The sequence below is a fragment of the Sitophilus oryzae genome, unplaced genomic scaffold, assembly GCF_002938485.1.
Source record: "Sitophilus oryzae breed Bouriz unplaced genomic scaffold, Soryzae_2.0 scaffold_806_pilon_pilon, whole genome shotgun sequence".
In the NCBI taxonomy this organism is placed as follows: domain Eukaryota; kingdom Metazoa; phylum Arthropoda; class Insecta; order Coleoptera; family Curculionidae; genus Sitophilus; species Sitophilus oryzae.
In genome coordinates this window covers 361,008-385,526 of record NW_022147424.1, presented here as the reverse complement: position 1 = coordinate 385,526, position 24,519 = coordinate 361,008, and the positions used below count along the sequence as shown (strand labels likewise).

The following is a 24,519-nucleotide window of genomic DNA, read 5'->3' as shown; positions in this document are numbered from 1 at the left end:
AAGAAAATTCTTATCATAACTCAATTTTTTATCTCAAAAAGGAGTGAAATAAAACGCTCAGGCACCGGTAACTTGATTTTTCAATAAGCATAATTCTCTACAGTTTCAATAGTCACTATGACGCCGTTTTTTTTTCGATCGTATGGTATTTCTACGCAGCCATTATCGCGGAGACAGAGGACGATAATGCTTCTATCAAGTAAGCCCAGAATTAAATATGATTATCTCTACAGAAAAAAACTAAATGCTTAACTTTCCCTAAAGAGCCGGTAAGATGCAAACTGGTAGTAGAAAACAAAATTATTGAGCAAGTATCACAGTTCAGATACCTAGGAATAGATAATATATCGTACTACCATGATCCAGAGAAAGGTCTGAGAAGCCAGATAAACAGAGCAAGGGCCATGTCAGCATGTCTGAGGCAAATAGTGTGGAGAAACCCCTTCCCCACGCGAAGAGACTGCAAAATTAAAATTTATAAGACCATAATGCATCAGACCAATAATGGCATATGTCATAAAAATCCGAGAGGAACAAACAAGACCAAAAGCATGTTAAGAGTCGCTGAAATGAAGAACCTAAGAACCATAATGGTGTAGATTAGAAGTGACAGAATTAGAAACATAAATATCAGACAATAATGTGGAATAGAGGACGTAGTGAGATGGGGGTAGGCAAAGAAAAAGATAATGGTTCGTACACGTAAAACGCATGGAAGAAAAGAGGCCACCACGCATAGCTCTTGAAGGGAAACCCATGGATAAGTCATCTCCCAAGAACTCCTACAGAGGGAACCTTAAAACTAACAGATTCACTAGATCCTAAATAAATAAAAGAAGAAGAAGAAGAAGAGGTATGGTAGGCCATTGACCATGATATGGCCGAGGACTGCGGTTCGGATTCCGTGTAAACAAATTAGGCCCCGTCCAGATTAGCCCTGACATCAAAAAGGAGACGTTAACTGAAATCTTTTTTTTTCTATCATACGATCGAAAAAAACGGTGTCAAAGACGTCTGGGGAATGACAATCAATAATAATTTTGGCTAGGTCAAGCTCTAAACGTCATTTACTTGGCCCCTACTCTTCTTTATTTCTTAATGGAGCTTAAGAATGTTGTAATTTATATTTATATTTAGTAAAAATGATTTTTAAAAGTATGCGTGTCTGGGAATATTATTATGATATTCATATTTAATTCATATTTTGGTTAATTTTTGGAAAGTTTTATGTCAATTTTTAATAAGTGGCGTCTAGAGATTAACATTGCCAAAATTATCGTCGATTCAATCATTCCCCAGCCGTCTTTGACGCCGTTTTTTAGCCGACCATACCAATAGGTATGGTAGGCTATTAAGATCGGCATTTTTTTTTATTTCACTCAAAATGAGTTATTTGGGTCATAAATGACCTAAATACAAAATATTTTCATGGCGTCTGTATGTCTGTCTGTCTGTCGGTCCGTCCGTCCGTCCGTCTGTCTGTTGGTCGTCTGTAACACGATAAGTCAAAAACCGCTGAACCGATTTTAACCAAATTTGGCACAAAAATACTGTGGCACCCGAGAATCTGGCCATTAGTTTTTGGTGGGGGTGGGGGGTTGGTAAGGGGGTATGGGAGGGGTTAAAAATTTTTAAAAATCGTAACTCCAAAATTACAGTAGCTAGCGAAACGCGGTTTTCAAATTAAGATTAGGAATAATATTTGCAACAAAATTTGTAATAACATCAAAATCAGTCAGTCGCAGTTTTTGAGATATTGACATATTTTAGTATGGGCGACTATACGATTTTTCGATCATACGGTGTGATTTAAAATTATATTCTAAGAAAATTATTTTAAACTTCACGTATAGGGCAGTATCCGATCTGATAAAATTCTAATGAAAATCTGTGCTAAATGCATCGACGTTCTCAAATTCCGATCGTCTAGTAATAAATCATCAATAATTTCTGCAAGCCGGGAAAATCGTTTTCCCGCTAGGACGAAAATTGGAGTAGGTAGGGCTCGGGAAAATTGAAGGAAAATGCTCCAAATGGAAATCTACTTTAGAATATTAGATTCCGCGAAGATTTAAGTGAGGGAAAATTAGGTGTAAACTGGTTAATATAATAAGTAATAATCAGGTCAGATTTTTATCTTCAATTTTGTAAATAGTCCTAATTCTTCTTGGATAGAATTAGAAAGAATGTTCCCTATTAATTTAAGTATTATTTAATGTTATCACTGGGATTTTAGATTACGATCTAAACAGTCTGAAATACTAGTCTTGATAAAAATAATTTAAGCAAATTGTGATTTATAAATACAATCTTTTTATACTCAAAATACAAATTTTGAAAGATCTCATGGGGGATTAGGTGTGGGGGACACCCTGTACATTGTTTTTTTTTCAATTATGTTTTTTTTTTCAGATGCACCGTGGTTTTGTTTAATATAAGGACTGAACAACAGAATCACATAATCAACACAAGCAGAAAAACTATAACATCTTTAGCATATTCCTCCTGTGGTAGATACATAGTTACAGGTAAGGTTTACATCGAATTTTACATTGTAGCTTCAATGCAAATTAAATGGGCTAACGCACACTGATCAGACGCGAGCCTTCAGACAGTCAGGCTGATCGATTTCAAGCAGCAAAAAAATGTTTCGTTGTTTTATGATAAATAAATTGTATATTGTTTTATTAGGAGTAAAAATGACAGTTCTTGTTGCGAGGCTGTACATTTACACAGGCGAGCCACAAAAAATCATTTTTTACTCCGAATAGAACATGCTATTTTTTTTCAAACGGCACAAATAATTTCCAAATAATATAAAAAATTTAATAGCAATACCTTGTATGTAATTGTATATCAAGAAACTATGGTTACGCTCGTTGAATTTGACACTTTATGTCAGTTTAATAATATATTTTCGTACTTTTGTGCTTAGGCGTAGTGCTTTACTTTTATGCCTAGGCGTTAAAATGACTTGAAAATTGTCAATCACGTCGCAAAAATTAATACTTTGTGACATTTCAAAAAAAAATCTGCTGTGCATATTTTATTTTTTTTTAAATTTTAGTATTAGCACAGAATATCTAGCTACGCAACAGAAGCCTCGTTACATGTATAAAATTGTAGGTAGCAAAAGGAGACAGGCTTTAAAAGTCTGTCTCCAAATCAGATATTTTGATGTGGTAGTTTCGCTACTACATAATAGAGGGCAATAAATTTAAAAGAATACAGTTTTCTACAAACAAAATTTAAAAGAATTTTGTGCAGTGTTGCCATTGTGTAATTCATATCGTAATACTTCCTGATAAAGCCTACCGTCAAATCTGCTACATCATTTAAACATATTAAAATAGATCAGAGCTGTTTTTTTCAGTTTGCCATGTTAGTTGGAATTAAATCTTATGAGCTAAATTACAATTACTTCCTGACGTTTGATTGTATAATTGAATCCTGAATTTTCATTGTAATTCGGCGACAATATAATAAGTATTGTTCTACTATTATGATACCACTTCCTGACGTTCGATTGTGTTCATACCAAGTTCATATTGTATAATCGAAAAAAACGGCGTTAGCGATAGCTATGAAATGAATATTACTGTCATTTTATATGTAAATTTATATGGGAAATGTCATCGATTGTCCTTTTTCAGCCAACTGGACGCCGTTTTTTTCAGAAGCATATCAAGTGATACCATAATATAGTACTATATTACGATACATGGCGTTCGATTGGGCTTAAACTTGGTATAATATATCTTCAGTGACATTGTAATATCATGGTACCATGGAGCATATAAAGTAGTACCTTCTATAGTACCATATTTGATGACATAGCAATATTAGGTACATGGCGGCAATAGGGCTTAAACTTGGTATACTACGTATTTTCGGTGACATTGTAATATGATGGTACTATGATGCATATCATCTGGTACCATAATATAGTACCATATTATGTACATGGCGTTCGATTGGGCTTACATTTGGGATGCTACGTATCTTCGGTGATATTGTAATATTATGGTACCATGGGCATAATAAGAGGTACCATAATATAGTACCATATTACGATACCATTTCCTGGCGTCTCGATTGGACTTAAACTTGTTATACTACGTATCTTCGGTTACATTGTAATATGATGGTACTATGATGCATATAAAGTGGTACCTTAATATAGTACCATATTTCAATACCATTTCCTGGCGTTCGATTGAGCTCATATTTGATATATACTTGCGTATTTTTGATGACATTGCATTATTATGGTACCATGAAGCATATCAACTGGTACCATAATATAGTACTATATTACGTACATGCCGTTCGATTGGGCTTAAACTTGGGATACTACGCATTTTCGGTGACATTGTAATATGATGGTACTATGATGCATATAAAGTGGTACCTTAATATAGTACCATATTACGATACCATTTCCTGGCGTTCGATTGGGCTCAAACTTGGTATACTACGTATCTTCGGTTACATTGTAATATGATTGAACTATGATGTATATCAAGTGGTACCTTAATATAGTACCATATTACGATACCATTTCATGGCGTTCGATTGTTCTTAAATTTGGTATACTACGGATCTTCGGTGACATTGCAATATTATGGTACCTTAAAGTATATCGAGTGGTACCATAATATAGTACACTATTATGATATCATTTCCTGGAGTTCGATTGGGCCCAAATTTGGTATACTTGCGTTTCTTTATAAAGATCTGTTTATATAATAATTTTAATTTATTTTACAAATTTTAATTTATTGTTCGATGTCGTGACAGCAACTTTTATGCCGAACTAATATATTATTAATTGTACCTGTGTCACTTTTTAAATTCTACCTAGGTCTATATAAATAACGTGGCAAATGGAAGAAATTTGTTATTATAGTATTTTTTAGTCAGTTAACATTTTTGTACTGCATTTTAATAAATTATTTCCATTATTATTAAACTTATATTTCATTACTAACGTTCCAGCATTAATAAATATCAGCTCCAATCGCCCTGTATATTATTAATTTTAAAGGTAATTAAAGGTATTTTCTTAGTTAACATTATAAGGTATAGTGTATATTAAAAATGTATATGCAATAATATACTTAAAACTATTTTAATAGCCAAAGGAATAATTAATATAAGTGTATCTGACAAGAAAAGAAGAATCATATAGAAATATTCAGATTTTTGTCTAGGACAGTCTAGAAGGCCATGCTTTCTGCCTGGGTAGAACCGCGCCACAACTGTTTCCAATTTTCCGGTTTACTGTCACCCCCCTGCTTAGGCGTAGTGCTTTACTTTTATGCCTAGGCGTTAAAATGACTTGAAAATTGTCAATCACTTCGCAAAAATTAATACTTTGTGACATTTCAAAAAAAAATCTGCTGTCGTGCATATTTTATTTTTTTTTTATAAATTTTAGTATTAGGCTTTTTACACAGGGTTAATAATGAAGGTTTTTTTACCCCACAATTACTTGTTAAATACATTTGAGTTAAAAAGTATTTATTTATTATCATTATTATCGTATACTACGACTATGATAATAATGATACAGGGTTTATCAAAAATAATACCGACTATAATAATTTTTACGTATTTGTTTCATTATATTGAATTTTAGGTGAATGTGGCCATCAACCTGCTGTAAGAGTATGGGATCTACAGTCCGATCCACAATCTGGCCATCCAGGTTTGGCACCTCAGCCTCAACAGGTTGCCGAATTTCTGGGACACAAATACGGTGTCAATTGTGTTGTAAGTATACTCAGCACTGTGGTTGTAGGTTAAACCCTTGTAGAAAACCCGTGATCTTATAGATCTACTCGTATTTTCCCCCTTTCTGGTATTATAACTCATCATACAGACTCAAGGCTTTGACAAAAGCCAGTACCTGAGACAGTTTTACAGAGGTTAGTTCTTCCATCTCTGATATCAGTCGTACCAAAGTTTATGACACGCATAATTGTCGTTTCGGCGCAACTCAGTGATGAGGTATTCTGGTGTTTCCCCATTTTCCCTACAGAAAACTACTGAGGTGTTCATTGAGAGACAGTGACCTGTTAAAAACCCCGTGAAAAAAATATTGTTCTTACATAGATCAAGGAAAATCTTTTATTTTTCTCGGTCGTTAGTCCTGATAAATTTCTTCGGGTGTCTTAGACTGTTGGAGGATTCCCTTTCCAGGTTACACATGGAGTACAACTTTGGGAAACGCCTTCCTCAGCATGTAAAAGATCATACCATAACGTGGTATGGCCCTGATGCTTGCAAAACCAAAGCAGTGACAGGGATAGGAGTATTTGGGCTGAAAACTAAATACTCCGAACTAATGAGCACCTACCCCAGTCCTTCAGGCAGAAATTTACGCTATCGAAAGATGCGTACAATTTATCTTAGATAGGAACTATCGAAAACAGGAAATTGCCATTCTATCTGATAATCAAGCAGCACTAAACGCGATTAACTCAGTAACCATCAAATCAAAGAATGCCTAGAGAAGCTCAACAAATTAGGCAAAGAAAATAAGTCCTCCCACTCTGGGTGCCTGCTTACCAAGGGATAGAAGGCAATGAAGAAGCAAATTATCTAGCTAGAAAAGGAGCGAACACTCCACTAACTGGACCAGAACCGTTCTGTTTTTCAACCAACTGAAAGCGAAACTGAAGAATCTGGAAGACTCCATGGAATGGGCGTTCTCCAGCCGGTCTAAGACACTCAATAAGTTCCTCAGAACTTACGACCGAGAAAAATCAAAGGTTTTGCTTGATTTAAGTAAAAACAATCTTCGGATTGTCACGGAGTTTCTAACAGGACACTGACTTCTCAACGAACACCTCAGTAGGCTGAAACTGAGAAACAACGGCGAATGCAGATTCTGTGGGGAAAATGGGGACGACCATTCGTGCCATGAACTTTCGTACGGCTGATGTTGAGGATGGAGAGCTGGCCTCTGTAGAGCCGTCTCAGATACATGCTTTTGTTAAAGCCCTGAGACTGTATGATGAGTTATAACTCGTTATAACTCAAGAAAGGGGAACACACAATAGAGCTGTAAGGTCGCGGTGATTAACTCCCCTCCTAACCATTCTACATTCTGCATGTGGAGTAGCTTCTTTGATACTATACACACTTTGATTTAATTAACATTTAGCCTTTAAGCTACGATTTTTTAGTAATAATAATTCATTTACAGGCTTTTTCTCCTACAAACAAATACGTGGTGAGCGTCGGTACCCAACATGATATGATAGTCAATGTGTGGGATTGGAAAAATAATATAAAAGTAAGTTTTCATTTTCCTTGTACGATTTTCAAGAAATAATTCATAAATATGACAATCCGTAGGTTGCCAGCAATAAAGTTAGTACCAAAGTGAAAGCAATCGCATTTTCTGAAAATGGAAATTACTTTGTAACTGTAGGCAACCGCCATGTAAAATTTTGGTTTTTGGAGAGCGGTAAAAATAAGGTAATTCTTACATTTATTTAACTTTTTGTAAAACAGGAGAGATATTTTTTGGCTATTTTTGATACATTTTCAAACGTGTTAGAAACATAGTAAACATAGTCATAAAATTATGAAAATTTCAGTATTTGTAGTCAATTTTATGTAGATTCAGAATATATGCATCTTTAATAGGCTTAGATGTCTTGTTTTTTTGCGAAAAATAATTTTTTATCATCAACTTTTCTCTAAATTGATCATCTTTGTATCTCTTCTGGTTCATTCGTTTTTATATATGGAACACTGTGTATATTAATGATACCTTTGTGTTATGTTCTAAGTACAAAGAAGCGGTACCTTTGATGGGCAGGTCGGCCATACTGGGTGAGCAAAGGAACAATTATTTCTGTGATGTAGCTTGTGGCAAAGGAGAGTGTGGCGATAGTACTTACGCCATCACCAGGTCCGGACTGCTTTGTGAATTTAATAATAGAAGACTTTTAGATAAGTGGGTAGAATTAAGGGTGAGTTAAACAAATCTCTAAACCCCATTTCATAATATATGGTGATTATTCAATAACAAAATATCTTAAAATCTTTTTAAAATGGTATTTTTACTGACGTTGCTACAATAAGAAATCTGAAATTTGGAAAAAAAATATAATTTTTCTTCTTCACAACCTTAATTTTTCCTAGTTTTGGGGAAAATTCCGTAGATTTGATCAAGCAACTATGATCCCACTTCTAATGTTCGAGTAAGGTAAATAATGCAAACACCAGTCCTGAAACATGACAGTTAACCTAAAAGATGTTATCATCTAAAAATTTTTGTACTTTATTTAGTACATTTTCAAATATGCAAGAATTCATTGTTACATCTTTAGTAAATATTCTTGAATTTGAATAATTGCCACTTTGAGTGAAATGGACTGTATTTTACTTGAAAAAAAAAATATTTTCTTATGATTTTCAGACAACCAGTGCCAATTGTATTACAGTAGGTCAAAAACATATTTTTGTGGGTTGCGCGGAAGGTATTATAAGGTGTTTTGACCCTACGACACTTAGGTTTATCACGACATTACCTAGATGTCACTACCTAGGCGTCGATGTATCTTTAGGAACTAATATACAGTAAGTTTCAAAAAGATTTAAGTCTTACTATGATTTGATACCGTATGACCGAAAAAAAAACGGCGTCAAAAACGGCTGGGGAATGACAGTCGGTAATAATTTTGGCTAGGTCAATCTCTAGATTTCATTTACTAAAAAGATAAAATATTTTTTTCTCAAATTTTAAACTTCCCTATTTAAAAATAATTTTTACACAATATAAGAAAAAATTACAATATTTATAAGAGTACGGGCTAAGTAAACGACGTCTAGGGCTTGACCTCGCCAAAATTATTATCGATTATTATTTCCCAGCCGTGTTTGACGCCGTTTTTTTTTCGATCGTGTGGTATTTTACTGTTTTTTATAGGCATATGGCTTCGCCCCCTCAAGACGCCAAATATCCTGACACTGTAGCTATAACTTTCGACGAAACTAATAATAAATTAACAGCAGTTTACAACGATCACTCTATATATATTTGGGATGTTTTCAACATTAAAAGGGTAAGTAAAAAGTGGTGCTAAAGTTTATTATAAGAGTTTTTAAAAACGGTGGAATTTCTAATAATAAAATCATTTAATATTGCAAGTTCTTACAAGTTTAGATTGGAAAGTGCCCATAAGGACAATGTAAACACTATTTGGCGCTATTCTTGCAACGGTCGCGTCCCAAAGCTTTTGATAATTTCGGATCGGTTCGGCTTTTTCCGGAATTATGTTTATTTCTTTTCTATGATTAAAGTCGGATGTCAAAAGTTGACATATGATATGTCATTCTTTTCAGTGTGTCATTTTCTATCCAATAAAGTAGATACCCACATTCTTTGTTTTTTTTAAAGGTGGGAAAGTCATGTTCTTTTCTATACCATTCAGCGTGTATATGGGGTGTGGAAATGGCACCCCAGAACAGCGGATTGCCTCCAGGAAGTTTCCTGACCTGTAGCTCAGACGATACGATCAGGGTCTGGACTTTAGACAAAATGAACGAGAAAAACAGTCGTGGAATGTACCAACAGAACGTCTATAGTAACGTGAGTATCCAGTCAATTTTATAGGAAAATCAGTGAAAAGTTGATGGGTACGTCATCAAAATATTTGACGAATGCACGTCACAATATTGTAGAATGTTTATCTTCAGGTATAACTCATTATACAGTTTCAGGGCTTGGACAAAAGCCAGTATCTGAGACGGTTTTGCAGAGGTTAGTTTTCCATCTCCGATATCAGTCGTAGCAAAGTTTGTGGCACAATTATTTGCCGTCTCGGCGCACTCAGTGATGAATTCCGGTGTTTTCTCATATTCCCCGCAGAAGTTGTTTCTTAGCTTCAATCTTCTGTCGTGTTCATTGAGGAGACAGTGTCCTGTTAAAAACCTCTTGACAATCCGAAGTTTGTTCTTACTTAAATCAAGGAAAATCTTTGAATTTTTATTAGAAAATTAATTTAGCAATAGTTTCGAAGGCATTGATGACGTACATGTCAAGTTCTATTGGTTTTCCTATATCTATATCATTTATATTTTTATTTGTATTTATATATCTCCGTATTATCAGGATTTATTGAAAGTAGTGTATATAGACAAGGATCTGTCTTACATAAAAGACTTAGATATATCTGGAACTGTTACAAACGATAAACAACCCGATCAAACATCATACGATGGAAAAAATGGTGTAAGGTCTATAAGGATTAGCCCCAACGGAAAACACTTAGCGTCTGGAGACAGATCAGGTAAGTTTTTTTAGAAAGCTCACGACAGGACAAATCAAATAAAAAAATAATATACAGGATGTTCCGTTTAAAAAAATAACATGAATTATAAAGAAGAGAAATGAAGAGAAACAGCAAAATAAATTCCAAAACAATAAATATCATAAAACACACGAAAATGGGACATCCTGTATAGTTCTTTTTAGAATCTTGCTTATTTACAATGTTATTTTACAGGAAATATACGTATTCATGATATCGCACAAATGAAAGAACTTTACAAGATTGAAGCACATGACTCTGAAGTGTTATGTTTGGAGTACTCAGCTAATGAGTCTTCTTACAGTTTGCTCGCGAGTGCAAGTAGGGATCGACTCATTCATGTGTTTGATACGAAAAACGTAAGGATTTGGATACAAATTATTTAAAAAATGACATTATTAAGAAAATAATTTTTAGGGTTATGATTTTGTTCAAACCTTAGATGACCACTCTTCAAGCATTACAGCAGTGCGATTTTTGAATCATTCAAATAATATCCAAATGATTTCTTGTGGAGCTGACAAAAGCTTAATATTTAGATCCCTAGGAGAGGTAAAAACTTAGACTATAAAAGCGTGGTCTGGATTTTAACGTGTAAGACAGTGACGTAGACAGCTTAACGGAAAATCAATTATATTAAAAAGAGATATCAGTTGGGTTGATACATTTTTTCTATGCGTTATTGCCGGATCTTGCATCAAAAATTCAAGCCGTGTAAGTAGGCGTTTACGAAAAACGTTGCATCTAGGGTTGGAACTTTATTTTTCACAATTAGTTACTCATTTTACTACAGCTGTACTAGATTATATTTATCTTAGATATATTATCATTATTTCAGTAGTATACATGAAAGTTTTTAAAATAGTTTATTTTTTCTGCACACATTTTCCTACAAATGTAAAAACCGACAACACTGTATGTCTCTTTTTATTTACTGTCTCTTTTACTTACTTTGTCTGTCAACCGGTCATTTATATTTATCTCTGTCGCAGGCGTTAAAATACAGACCACGGAGATATGTGTCCAGGACTGTATAATATGATCTCTGCTATTATTATATTATTACTTTTGTTAGTTCAATGGTAAAGTTCAATTTGCGCGTGATCATAATGCCACTGGAAAGACCACGCTGTATGATATGGAAGTGGACACGGGTCAGAAGCACGTACTGACAGCCTGTCAAGATAGAAACGTCAGAATTTACAACGTAACCACCGGAAAACACACAAAGACCTTTAAAGGCAGCACCGGCGATGATGGTACGCTTATAAAGGTAAGATAACTTAATTCATAGTTCTGAAGAATAATTATTATTTGATCCAAATTCAACAAAAAAACAACTATAATTGTATATGGACTATCTAATTTACATTGATTTTTACACACAATTCTTTGAATATTAGTTTATTTGTTGTTGTTTTTTTATTACAGGTAGTTTTAGACAGATCGGGTATATATCTGGCAACGTCGTGCACTGATAAAAGCTTATCAGTGTACGATTACTATTCTGGGGAGTGTATGGCAACAATGTGCGGTCACAGCGAGTTAGCTACTGGACTTAGGTTCACTAACGATTGTAGAAGACTAGTTAGTGCTAGTGGAGATGGGTAATTTACAATAATACAGGTCCATTTCACTAGAAATGACTGATTCAAAGTCCTTCAATAAATGACAGCCTTCAGTTCAGTAATCGATTTTCGTGTCTTAATGTTATTACCCCACGTACAGAAAAAAGAGACAGTAAATATAGCAATCTGTCCATGTCTATACCAATCCCTTTCTATTTATGAACCTAGAGATTGTTTTATATTGCAAAATCTTAGTTCTTATTACGTGAGATTCGATCATAAATCGAGTAGTATTTTGTCATTATCCCACTTCTGATGTTCAAGTAAGAGGTAAATAATGTAAATATCAGTCCTGAAACATGACAGTGAACACAAGGGATGTTACCTACAATTTTTGTATGTTTAATATGAAAGAATAGTGTTATAATTGTATATTTCAAGCAAAGTTTGAGCTATACGAAAAATATTTTTTATTCAGTACGTTGGTAATTACCTTCTGTCTTATTTTCTGTTAGAAGATTTTCTCTAAAATGTGTGTAGGTACGTTTAGATTTGGTTGAAATATTTTAATCTCTTAATCATTTTTAGAGCTTGAATCGTCATTTTTAGTGAGGTGGACTGTATTTAATCAATATTTTTAGTTTATTTAGTATTTTTTAGTTGTATATTTGTATGGAGGATACCTCACGACATGGTTATAACAATGCAAGCACGTTTGAGCCAGCAAGCCATGAGACAAGGAAAAATGCTGGAATCAGAAATGTTTAACGAAAATAGTAATTTCGATATATACGAGGGCATTTCAAATATTGATGCAAATTATAGGTATATAATTTTTTTTTTGCTTTTAAAATGTTTATTTTTTACTGGATTAATATAAGCTTATTTCGATTTGGTTACGCTAACCATAAATAGAGTCATCAGAATAATCTAAACACTTTCATCATCATAAAAAAGCACGATAGATATTTACTTTTGATAGGTTACTGTGTTAGAGTTTTTTTTTCTAAAAAAATGTTTTTTTCTGAAGGTTTAGTATAGGTCAATTACCACAGTGGGCCAAGAAACAGCTCACTGAGGAATCTAGTCAACCACCGAGTGTTACAAAAGGCGTGGCAGCGCCTAAAGGACGATGGGCTCAAAGGGCTGAGTTTTCTACTACTCTAGTTCAGTCGCTTTATGGTGGTAACCCTGTCCTATTCCCCGCTGTAGGTAAGTTTGCCTTTAATTTTGCAAATTACCATAGATAATGTTAGTCGAATAATTGTATTTTTGATGGGAAAATTTCGATGTTTGAATTTATATCCTTCTTCTATGTTTTTTGGAGGGTTCTCAATTCAGATCTCAAGTTAGTTAAAAAAATCCTCCCATTTCTGCTTTCATGCTATGAAATCGGAAAATATTTTTTTTTCGGAAAAAGTTACCATAGTTTTTCAAATACTTTCAATAAATAATTCTGAAAAAAATCACCGCTGTAGTGAATTTGTGGGGTATATTTCATCTCTTTTTTAATTGGTTATATTCTGTAATTATCCCACTTCTGATGTTCAAGCAGGAGGTAAATAATGCAAATTCCTATCCTGAAACATAACAGGAAACATAATATATAGTTCTTTTAATTTACTAGCCAGATTAAAGTGGCTGATTTCATGACCACAGCGAATATGTGGTCTAGTTCTCAGCTAAAAATATATTTTATGTACATAATTTTTTTTACTGATAGATAGAAGGCTTGACTCAGATGGTTCAAAGGAAAGCTCTCTGGATAGTGGTACCGATCTTAAGCTATACCAAGAGACTAAGAAGGTTGAGTCTATGTCTATGACATCGAAGGTACTGTTATATTTATCTGTTTAGTATCTTTTGTTAATTTGTAATCATCAATTTTTGAAAATTTCTAGATATCTCCCAATATTACTATAAGGGACAGAAATAGGAGAGGGATAATGACTGATGATAGTGCTATAGGAGATATTTCTTTGTATTATTAAAAAATAAAAAAAAAACGCATGACAAGACCTTGTAAATAAAATTAATATTGAATATGTCGATATTAATGCAATTGCTATTCTAAAATTTGTATCTTTTGTTCGTAATTTTTGGTGTTATTAAATTTTGTAAATATTCAAAGTCGGACCTGGTCATTCTTGTAAAGTTTTTGAACCGATCATAGCCCTCCTCAGACACTAAGTTGTTGCAGTAATTATATCGATTTCTAAAAATTTGGGTTTGCCACCAGCGACGATGTTTTCGATTTTTCTCCTTTTTAATAACTAAGCTGTGCATAACAATGATTGCAGCCTCGACTATTTCTTGGTCGTCCATTATTTTCGCCAACACAGCTCTGCCGTGCGCGCACAAATGGATCACTTCATTCGTCGAAAAATAAGTTTTTATTTTGAAAGCAGCCGAGAGCGCGAACGAATGTCGTGCGCGCACGCTCAGCTATTGCCGGATTTTGCATTAAAATTTCAAACCGCACAAGTAGGCGTTCACGAAAAATGTTGCATCTAGGGTTGCAATTTTATTTTTCACTATTACTTACTCGTTTTACTACAACTGTAATATATTATATTTAGTTTAGATATATCATCATTTTAGTAGTATACATGAAAGTTTTTAAAATAGCTTATATTTTTCTACACATATTTTCCTACAATCGCAAAAACCGGCAACACTGTATGCCGCTTTTGATTTTATTTCTCTGTCTGACAACCGGTCATTTATATTATTCTCTGTCACACGCATTAAAATTCAGACGATATAAATTCGATGGCCAGCAGGGTATATTAAAATTAAGTTAGATATGTACTAATTTACCATAAATACATATTAGAAAATTTTTATTAGTGGCCAATGACAATTTTTGGTTGACGTTAGCACCATAAATGAGAAGTCTTTGCTCTATGTGCTTTTACAAAATATAAAGAAACATTATCTTTTTACAGTTTGTAAAAAAAACATTTATCTACTCGCATGGTTCAAGAAAATATTATGTTTATATTGCTGCTAGTATAAAAATACTACTTTTTTATGTTTACCACGTATTTTTTTAAATAATGTTTGGTTGCCGAAGACTTAAATCATTTAAACGTTATTCAGATTGACTTAAGATTTAAACATTTTCATTTTACAAAATGACTTGTCATTTAGAATTTAGAGTTCATTTCACTAGTCCGAAAAAGTTACAAAATTAGCGTTTGCTATTTAACGTTTTATGTCAAACTGGATAGGTATTTTTACACAAATGAAGAAGGAAATTAAATATAAAGAATTATACTATATCGGTATTGTAGCACATTTTTACACAACGTATTTATTATTAAGATTTTGATGGCCAAACAGTCAAACATCAACAAAATATTCCTTATGTTTGGACTAAATTTTCTCGAAAATAAAGACATAATTTAAAATTCCGTTACAATACGGAAATAGATTGAAGTTTTGTGATTACAGTGATATACAATTTATATGGTTTTGTAAGAAATTTCTCGCTATTTTATGGCAAATGCTGAAACTCTGCAAACATTAATCAAGCCTTAATCAAAGCACGTGTGTTTGGAATTTTGGGTGTGGCTTAACACGACAGGATCGGGCTAAGCCTTAGGCAGATTTCTGGAATATAATATATATTTCCTTCGGCCACGCACTCGCTTTACCCGAGCGCTGAGAGCGACCCGAAAGTACAGCGTAATAGAGTTTTAATAGATGTCTTCCAGACCACTCTAGCGACTAAAGGAGGATTATTCAGTGTAGCGGTTAATGGTTTAGAATTATATTTAGGACTTTTTTGAACTGAATTAATTGTTCAGATTAAAATATTTTTACATATTTTTTATTATTAGACGAAGACCGTTATATTATCCATCACTAGCTGACTCACCTAGCGGAAACGAATACACAGTAACCAACATCGACGCTGACGAACTTAGGAAATCGCAAAGGAAAAAGAAAACTCCCCAGATTTTAATCCAGCAACCCACAACAGGAACTTATGATTCTGAAGATGACGATGATGATGTATGTTTCGGGATAAAACAAAACCTAAAAATTAAAACTTATTTATATTTTTTTTTCTCCAGGCATCAACTCCAAGCGGTGAAAATACTGACAGAAATCCAATGTCTCTGTTCTCTGTTAGTTCAGAGTCTCTGGACCAATTAGTGAATAGAGAAAGGTATCTTCAGTCGACTTTCGAGAGTATGTCTGGAGCTGAAACTGAACATCACACACCCTGTAAGTACTTGTATGTATGTATAATCTTTATACAGGGTGATTCACGGCGATGGCACGTTAGACGTTTATGGAGAACCGGTGATTGATCCATCTTTCTAAAATATTATTAGCGCACACACGGCAAAATGCTACGTTTAGCTTGATAAACATCGAAATTACAATTACATTATTTTTTTTTTTCGTATGTTCATCTACTCACTGTCGTTCTTATAATATCTCTGGACCTAATTTTAAATATTATAATTTTTTCCGAGCAACTATAACGGTGCAAGCGCTACCGAAAGTTGATGGAGTTTGCACTTTCTGGAAAGAGCATTAGCACAGAATATCTAGCTGCGCAACAGAAAAATACTCGAAATGAAAGAGCTAAAATTGCACAAATAGAATACTAGATGGCGCGACAATATCATAATCAGAATATAATTAGAAATTTTGAACTTTCGGTTTTGGATGGGCGGCTCGTCGACGGCCTTATAGCTCGGCTAAATATGCACAGTTGCCAGATTCAAAAAGACTTGAATTGGCATCCCATTCTTTTATTGTGTTAATGCAGTATGTGTTTCTTTCTATTCTTCTTTTCTTGTCAGATACACTTATATTAATTATTCCTTTGGCTATTAAAATAGTTTTAAGTATATTATTACAAAACATATACATTTTTTATATACACTACCTTATAATGTTAACTAAGAAAATACCTTTAATTACCTTTAAAATTAATAATATACAGGGCGATTGATAGTAATATTTATTAATGCTGGAACGTTAGTAATGAAATATAAGTTTAATAATAATGGAAATAATTTATTAAAATGCAGTACAAAAAATGTTAACTAACTAAAAAATACTATAATAACAAATTTCTTCCGTTTGCCACATTATTTATATAGACCTAGGTAGATTTTAAAAAATGACAGATACAATTAATAATATATTAGTTCGGCATAAAAGTTGCTGTAACTACATCGAACAATAAATTAAAATTCGTAGAATAAATTAAAATTATTAATTAAACAAATCTTTATAAAGAAACGCAAGTATACCAAATTTGGACCCAATCGAACTCCAGGAAATAATATCATAATAGTGTACTATATTATGGTACCACTCGATATGCTTTAATGTACCATAATATTGCAATGTCACCGAAGATTCGTAGTATACCAAATTTAAGAACAATCGAACGCCATGAAATGGTATCGTAATATGGTACTACATTAAGGTACCACTTTATATACATCATAGTTCAATCATATTTCAATGTAACCGAAGATACGTAGTATACCAAGTTTGAGCCCAATCGAACGCCAGGAAATGGTATCGTAATATGGTACTATATTAAGATACCACTTTATATGCATCATAGTACCATCATATTACAATGTTACCGAAAATACGTAGTATCCCAAGTTTAAGCCCAATCGAACGCCATGTACGTAATATGGTACTATATTATGGTACCAGATGATATGCATCATAGTACCTCATCATATTACAATGTCACCGAAAATACGTAGTATACCAAGTTTAAGCCCCCTATTGCCGCCATGTACCTACATTGCTATGTCATCAAATATGGTACTATAGAAGGTACCACTTTATATGCTCCATGGTACCAAGATATTACAATGTCACTGAAGATATAGTATACCAAGTTTAAGCCCAATCGAACGCCATGTATCGTAATATAGTACTATATTATGGTATCACTTGATATGCTTCTGAAAAAAACGGCGTCCAGTTGGCTGGAAAAGGACGATCGATGACATTTCCCGTATAAATTTACATATAAAATGACAGTGATATTCATTTCATAGCTATCTATAACGCCGTTTTTTCCCGATTATACAATATGAACTTGGTATGAACATAATCGAACGTCAGGAAGTGGTATCATAATAGTAGAACAATACTTATTATATTGTCGCCGAATTCAATTATACAATCAAACGTCAGGAAGTGATTGTAATTTAGCTCATAAGATTTAATTCCAACTAACATGGCAAACTGAAAAAAACAGCTCTGATCTATTTTAATATGTTTAAATGATGTAGCAAATTTGAAGGTAGGCTTTATCAGGATTATTACGATATGAATTACACAATGGCAACACTGCACAAAATTCTTTTAAATTTTGTTTGTAGAAAACTGTTTTCTTTTAAATTTATTGCCCTCTATTATGTCGTAGCGAAACTACGACATCAAAATATCTGATTTGGAGACAGACTTTTAAAGCCTGTCTCCTTTTGCTACCTACAATTTTATACATGTAACGAGGCTTCTGTTGCGTAGCTAGATATTCTGTGGCATTAGTCTTGCACAAACTTGGAGCGCAAAAGAGTCTCATTTACACCCAGCACACATAGCCATTTGAAAATTAATTATTATTATGGACAATATAGAAATAACATCAATATAATAAATTTGAACTCTTTTGAATGTAGATGAAATGTATTTTAAACAAACTATTTTGGGTTTATTTTTTTATAGTTTTGTTTTCATAATGAATTATAGTAATGAGTTCCACGGAATTCCGCTTTTAATTTAATAAAATTAAAATCAATAATGTATGTTGATACAGGTATAAAACTATCAGCTTTCCCAAATCTGCCCTTTTTTTGAAATAGCCCATTATTCGCAGGGAGTCGTACTGATGTCTATACTGGTTCTGTAATATCAAGAAAGGATTTTTTTAGTTTGGTTTGGTTTGAAGAGCACAGATATTCTAAATTATGAATTTGTAAGTTTATTACAAGTTTTTTTTAATATATTGACAGTAGAAAAAAAGTCAAATGACTGTGCTGGGTGTAAATGACACTCTTTTGCGCTCCACGAAATATGCGAATTGCATCAATTTTCGGTAACGCTTGCACTACTCTAGTTCAATGGAAAGATTTATAATATTTAAAATTAGTCCTACAAATGTAATAAGAAAAACAATGTGTGGATAAACATACAAAAAATATTAATCTGGATTTTTATCAAGCTAAACGTAGCATTTTGCCGTGTGTGCAGCGTTACAATGTTGTCGGTTCATTTGAAAAATAATAGCATCGTTGTTATTTTAAATGGAACACCCAGTATATTATTACATTTTTGGAAATTACTTTCTCATTTTTCTATTATACCAACCTGTACCTATCTCTAACAGTTTTCGAGATAAAAAATAAAATTGATTGAAAAAACATTGATAAAAACATGTTCTTGAATAAACGGTAATTGATCGGTAAAATCATGAATTCAACATTTTTAATGTTCAAATTTGCTGTATAAGTTAACAAAAGTCGATATATTCGATCTGCCTAAATCAATCAATTGGATATTACACAGGAAGGGCACAAAAATAGTTATTTCCGTTTGCTATAAAATTGCTCAAATCTTTGTTATTATAAATTCAACCCTATGTATATTTTGTAAAAAATCAAGAGATTAATAAAATTGCTGTTCAACGATATATGATGTCCTATACTTAAACCTTCCGGTTTTTTAAGTAGATCTATGTAAAAATGAATAACTCTATTATTATAGTTTCATTTCGAGAATTTTGTTACCATGAAAAAATGTTTAAATAAATCGAAAATTCTTCCTGTTTTGTGAGACTGATTTTAAATATTTATTTCTAGCTAATAAATCGTCGTTTTCATCTAAATTTTTAACAAATAGCGGAAACAAAAATATCGAAGCTATTAACGCTGTGAAAATGACCAAATCTGACCCTGAAGCGATAAAGAAACGACAAGAATTGAACAAAAGGATAGCAGAAACCAAAAAGAAGTTAGAGAGTGTAAGAAATAAATTTGAAATTCAATACAAAGAAATTATATAATATGTGTTTTTTTATTTACAGTTTGGACATGTTAGCCCACTGAAATACAGCCAGTCCATACATGATTTGAGTCATATACCTGAGAGAGACAAGTGGTCAAAGAAACAAGGTACGTCATGTAGTGTTGTATATTCTGGCATTAACGTGTTTTGATTTTTTTTAATTTAATATTTTAACATATTTACCATATATATTGTCATAATTACAGGAGAAAGTTTCTAAATTTTGATAATTAAAACTACATAATATATCTGTTTGATATACACTCACCACCATGAAAAACGGGCACCCTAAAATTTTGATGTGTCTTAAAATTTAATATATCTTGTTGTATTGGACCGATTTTGATGCATTTTTAAGCAATTTCTAGCTAAATTATTTGACTTTTTAGTATCTCTTTCTAAATTAAATATGAAAGTTCACATCTGTCAATTATACCAGGGCAAGCAAAATGTTGTTATTTTGGTCAAAGTTTGAAACACCCTGTGGAATATGTTAAGACAGCAAGTAATATAAAAATAATTTTATCATCTAGGTACATCCTTTCTTGATAGTTTGTTTTTTGGTTCATCTCAATAGCTTTATTTTTATTGGAGATATTCGCTTTCGAAGAAGACACCAACATTTTTTCGTAATTTTTACATTAAAATGTATTTAGAAACTTTCTCCGAATTTCTTAGAGTTAATCTGGTATACTAACACTAACTGTAATCTCACCTCCACTAAACAGCAGACATTGATAGTGCTAACGCTTCCTCAACTAACACTACAATCAATAAAACCGACCCATGCAGCGTTTGCACATCTATAAGTACTTCTTTCACCGATTTTGTACCGTCTAGCAAAAGCGTACCAGTCGATCTACAACTGTGCGGTTGTTTCATGAGTGACATCGAAAAAAACACCACTCAGTTGAGTCAAATACTCAATTTGAGTCGAGATAACGATAAAACTTGCTCAAAATCGCGTCCTTTGAGTTTGAGTGGGTTAAATACGGTGAATTTTGATGCGGAGAGTATAAGTTTTCGTGAAAGCCTGGAGAAAGCAACAAAAAGTCCAGAAAGGAGTCTGGAATCACTTATTAGACCCAGAAAATTAAAGTTAGACAAGACTTTGACTAAGTACAAAATGCACAAGAGCCTTCCTGTCAGTCCTGTCAGTGAGGAAAGACAGTTTGCTGACTTTGTCGATCAGCAAAAATGCAGTGATTTGCAACAGAGACAAAGTTTCAGGTAGGTAGAATTTGTTTTTTTTTGTTTTTTATTTTTAACTGGATTATGGAATTTTCGAATACAAATATTAAATAAGAAGCATTTTAATAAAATTTCAAATCAAATTCAAATGTGTCAAAAATCTGGGGATTCATGATATCAATTTTGTTTCTAATGCGTGATTACATGGATAACATTATACTCCTTTCTTTTTATCTCAGAGGATGAAGTGAAGAAATGCGACTCTGACAGACTAAGTCATGTTACGTCGCTTTAAAAAGGGCGGAGCGTAACATCGTGACGTCAGACTTAGAATTCTATTGCAAATACTATATGTAATGTCGTGGATATATTGTCGTACACTTTTTTCACGTAAAAACAAAAAAATAATCTCTTCCCTCAGGTTTTATCACGTGAAAGAGAGATAGTACGGCAATATATTATGACGTCACGTCGAGATATATTCGTACAAACTATATTTATTGTAGTTATTTTTTGGATCTCGATCCCAAATCGACAGACGAAGGTTTCAGACAAGTTTGCAGCGATATAGAGAAATTTAGTGTGGATTTTAACAAAAAATACGATCAAATTGAGAAAAATTTCCCTGTCAAAAGTGCCAAAGGCGAAGAAAATAATCCTGAAGATGAAGATGGCAATTTTAGCTCGGATTCGTTAGAGGACTATAACTTTTTTTCTTATAGCATTAAAAAGGGTAAAAAGAACGTACCACCGAGGAGATGTGTGTCAAATAACGAAATATATCGGTATCAAGAAGAATATATTGGTTAGTTTATGTTTATTTTATTCATGTAATAAAGTAATATTCCTAATAAGGGTAGTATACCTACAGCAATTGATAGGTTGATTTTAATATCCTCCATCTATCATTGTTTATAGTATTCTTCATGTTGTTACCGGCGTACCTTCTTGGTGACTGTTTGAAGTCTTTACTAGCCTTCTAGGACTATTACTTATATGATTTTATGACACTCTGCTATATTCTTTTAATCTTCCAGAGGAAATTCCAAAAAGCGAATCATTTTACTTGAATCAAAATTACTCGATACAGGGTAGCCAAGAAAGTATTCTTTCGGACGAGAATAACCTCGATTACAACGACTTCTACAGGGGGGAAGCAAAAAGTTATTGTAACAGTTTGGAAAGCGTCATTTCTAACGATTCTGATTGCAAGAGTGCTCCCCTTGAGATATTGTTTGAAGATAAAAGAAAAGAACTTATATCCGAGGTAATAAAAATATCGTTTGTTATTTTTTATCCCACCCTGTATACATGCTATATATACGTTTTAGGGGAACTGCAAAATGCCTCATTCGCAAAGCCTGCCAAAAAATATATCGTGCAAGTACGACACAGAATTATCGTCTAGTCTTCCTAAAAATTTTATTGAACATCATTATACTGCATCTCAGCCAATACAAGCATCATCAGGTTTTGAAATACATACTTTTAAAAGCCAAGTTTCTAATTAGTCTTTATATTTAGGGAAAAAAAGTAAAGGTAGTTTGAAAACTTGCCAGACTCAGACAGATTTTGAGACACCTCAGCAAATTGTGGCAAAGAAAGCAGGAAGAGGTTCAGAAGATTTTCAGAAAAAATTGCTCAAATTTGAAAGTACTATTGCTCAAAGCACTCATAAAAAACCGGTTAGTTGAATAGTAGAAAGATATGGCAACCATGTGTGATTGTATATATTTAATATTACCATCAATATTTCTTATTAATTCACTTATAGGTCGCATTTTTTGTCGAAACAAACACTAGCAGAGGCAAATCAAACACAAAACTAAGCAAAGAAAACGTCCCTATTAATTTACCAAAAAATAGTCAAAAAACAAAACACGAAAACTCAGAAATGTACATACCAACTCTAGCTTCGAAGAACAAACAATACAAAAGCAAATTTTGCAATGTGTTGAACAATAAGCCTGATCAGAACTTGGATATATTTGAAGAAAGAGCCAATGGCAAAAATAATGGCAATAATTTTACTTTATCCACTATCAATTTTGAAAGAAATGGAAACAGAAACAATATTCAGGTACTAATAGCAACAATATACAGAACACATTTTATTTTCTGCCATTTTTTTGGATGTCGTCTGTCTAAAGCCTGATCCACACGTAACGACTTACCGTACGAAATTTTGTCGTACGGTAAGTCTTGGCGTGTGGACTGCGCTTTAATATTACTTGACGCGTTGTGGTGTATCTTCTTTTAATGTTATTATTATTGAAGGAAACATCTAGTCTGGACAGGCATTTGTTTGCCAAAGGCTTACTAAATGCCAACGAAAAAATAACTCACAAACCGCCAAAAGCTGTTCGAAGACATAGCTCTAAAAACAGAAAAAGTAAAACTACTTACGAGTATATACGAAAAGAGGATTTTTTCAAAAACAACACTAATGTCAAAGGCGAACAAAATTTATGTACAGGTGATAAATTACTTTTTTTATAAAAAAATTAAGGAAGGACTATATCAAGAAACTTAGATGGAACGGAATGGGGGATTAACATGGCTTAAGACTTAAATTCCTGTTCATCTGTACAGGGTGAGTTAACGATAGGGTAAAGTCCATTATCTCATTTGTTTCGAGGTTTACAAAAAAAAAATTAAATACAAAAGTTATAGGGAAGGTTACGATACACATTTTAAAATTATTCTAAAGTATACAAGGTGCTTCAAAAAAGTGTGGCGGATATAACATATGCTTTTTTAAATGCAACACCCTATTTTTTATTTTATTTTTAGATTCTGCGTAAAATTTCATAACCTTTTTATATATAATGGTATATACTTAAAATTAATACTTTTGTACTTGGTGTATACCTAAAATTAATATTTTAATTTGTTTAAACAAATGTTCAATTGCTGTGTGGTAAAAATTGTCAGTGGTGCCATTTTTTCTGAAATTGGAGTACCAAAATTTGGAAGGAGAGATTTAAAGAGATGAAAAAAAAAGATATATGTTAAGATATTTTAGTTAAATGATACAGGGTGTTCAAAATATATTTATGAATTTCAACTACTTAAAATTAAAAAAATCTCAAATTTTTTAAATGGGACACCCTATATATTATTATTTTTTTCTGATAGATTTTACAAAACTCTTCAACTTTTATTAAGTATATCATATACGTATTTTTAATAGTTTGCGATTTATTCCAATTTTTTCTATTTTTACCCATATTTTTAATACAATTACCCTATAAAATCATAGTTGCCATGACAAAACAAACGATTTATTACTTATCTTTAACAAGTACCTTAATAATTGGTTACAATTGCTGGTATTAGTTAAGGTTAATTAACTTTACTCAAAT

General features: G+C 32.8%; 1 protein-coding gene across 1 annotated transcript in view; it reads left to right on the top strand.

Annotated features, from left to right (window-relative positions):
• The window catches only part of LOC115888674, a 181,839-nt gene that overhangs the window by 129,751 nt on the left and 27,569 nt on the right, over window positions 1–24,519 (top strand). The window contains exons 4-31 of the mRNA XM_030908455.1: window positions 2,413–2,528; window positions 5,642–5,775; window positions 7,214–7,303; window positions 7,366–7,488; window positions 7,806–7,988; window positions 8,438–8,598; window positions 8,948–9,083; window positions 9,419–9,610; window positions 10,133–10,310; window positions 10,527–10,690; window positions 10,749–10,883; window positions 11,407–11,604; window positions 11,763–11,938; window positions 12,560–12,724; window positions 12,930–13,111; window positions 13,623–13,732; window positions 13,801–13,880; window positions 15,745–15,919; window positions 15,982–16,135; window positions 19,759–19,919; window positions 19,983–20,070; window positions 20,692–21,193; window positions 21,661–21,959; window positions 22,192–22,421; window positions 22,486–22,624; window positions 22,679–22,839; window positions 22,929–23,234; window positions 23,432–23,630. Of these exons, the coding sequence (XP_030764315.1) occupies window positions 2,413–2,528; window positions 5,642–5,775; window positions 7,214–7,303; window positions 7,366–7,488; window positions 7,806–7,988; window positions 8,438–8,598; window positions 8,948–9,083; window positions 9,419–9,610; window positions 10,133–10,310; window positions 10,527–10,690; window positions 10,749–10,883; window positions 11,407–11,604; window positions 11,763–11,938; window positions 12,560–12,724; window positions 12,930–13,111; window positions 13,623–13,732; window positions 13,801–13,880; window positions 15,745–15,919; window positions 15,982–16,135; window positions 19,759–19,919; window positions 19,983–20,070; window positions 20,692–21,193; window positions 21,661–21,959; window positions 22,192–22,421; window positions 22,486–22,624; window positions 22,679–22,839; window positions 22,929–23,234; window positions 23,432–23,630 (4,937 nt within the window). The remainder of the gene's footprint in view (window positions 1–2,412; window positions 2,529–5,641; window positions 5,776–7,213; window positions 7,304–7,365; window positions 7,489–7,805; window positions 7,989–8,437; window positions 8,599–8,947; window positions 9,084–9,418; window positions 9,611–10,132; window positions 10,311–10,526; window positions 10,691–10,748; window positions 10,884–11,406; window positions 11,605–11,762; window positions 11,939–12,559; window positions 12,725–12,929; window positions 13,112–13,622; window positions 13,733–13,800; window positions 13,881–15,744; window positions 15,920–15,981; window positions 16,136–19,758; window positions 19,920–19,982; window positions 20,071–20,691; window positions 21,194–21,660; window positions 21,960–22,191; window positions 22,422–22,485; window positions 22,625–22,678; window positions 22,840–22,928; window positions 23,235–23,431; window positions 23,631–24,519) is intronic.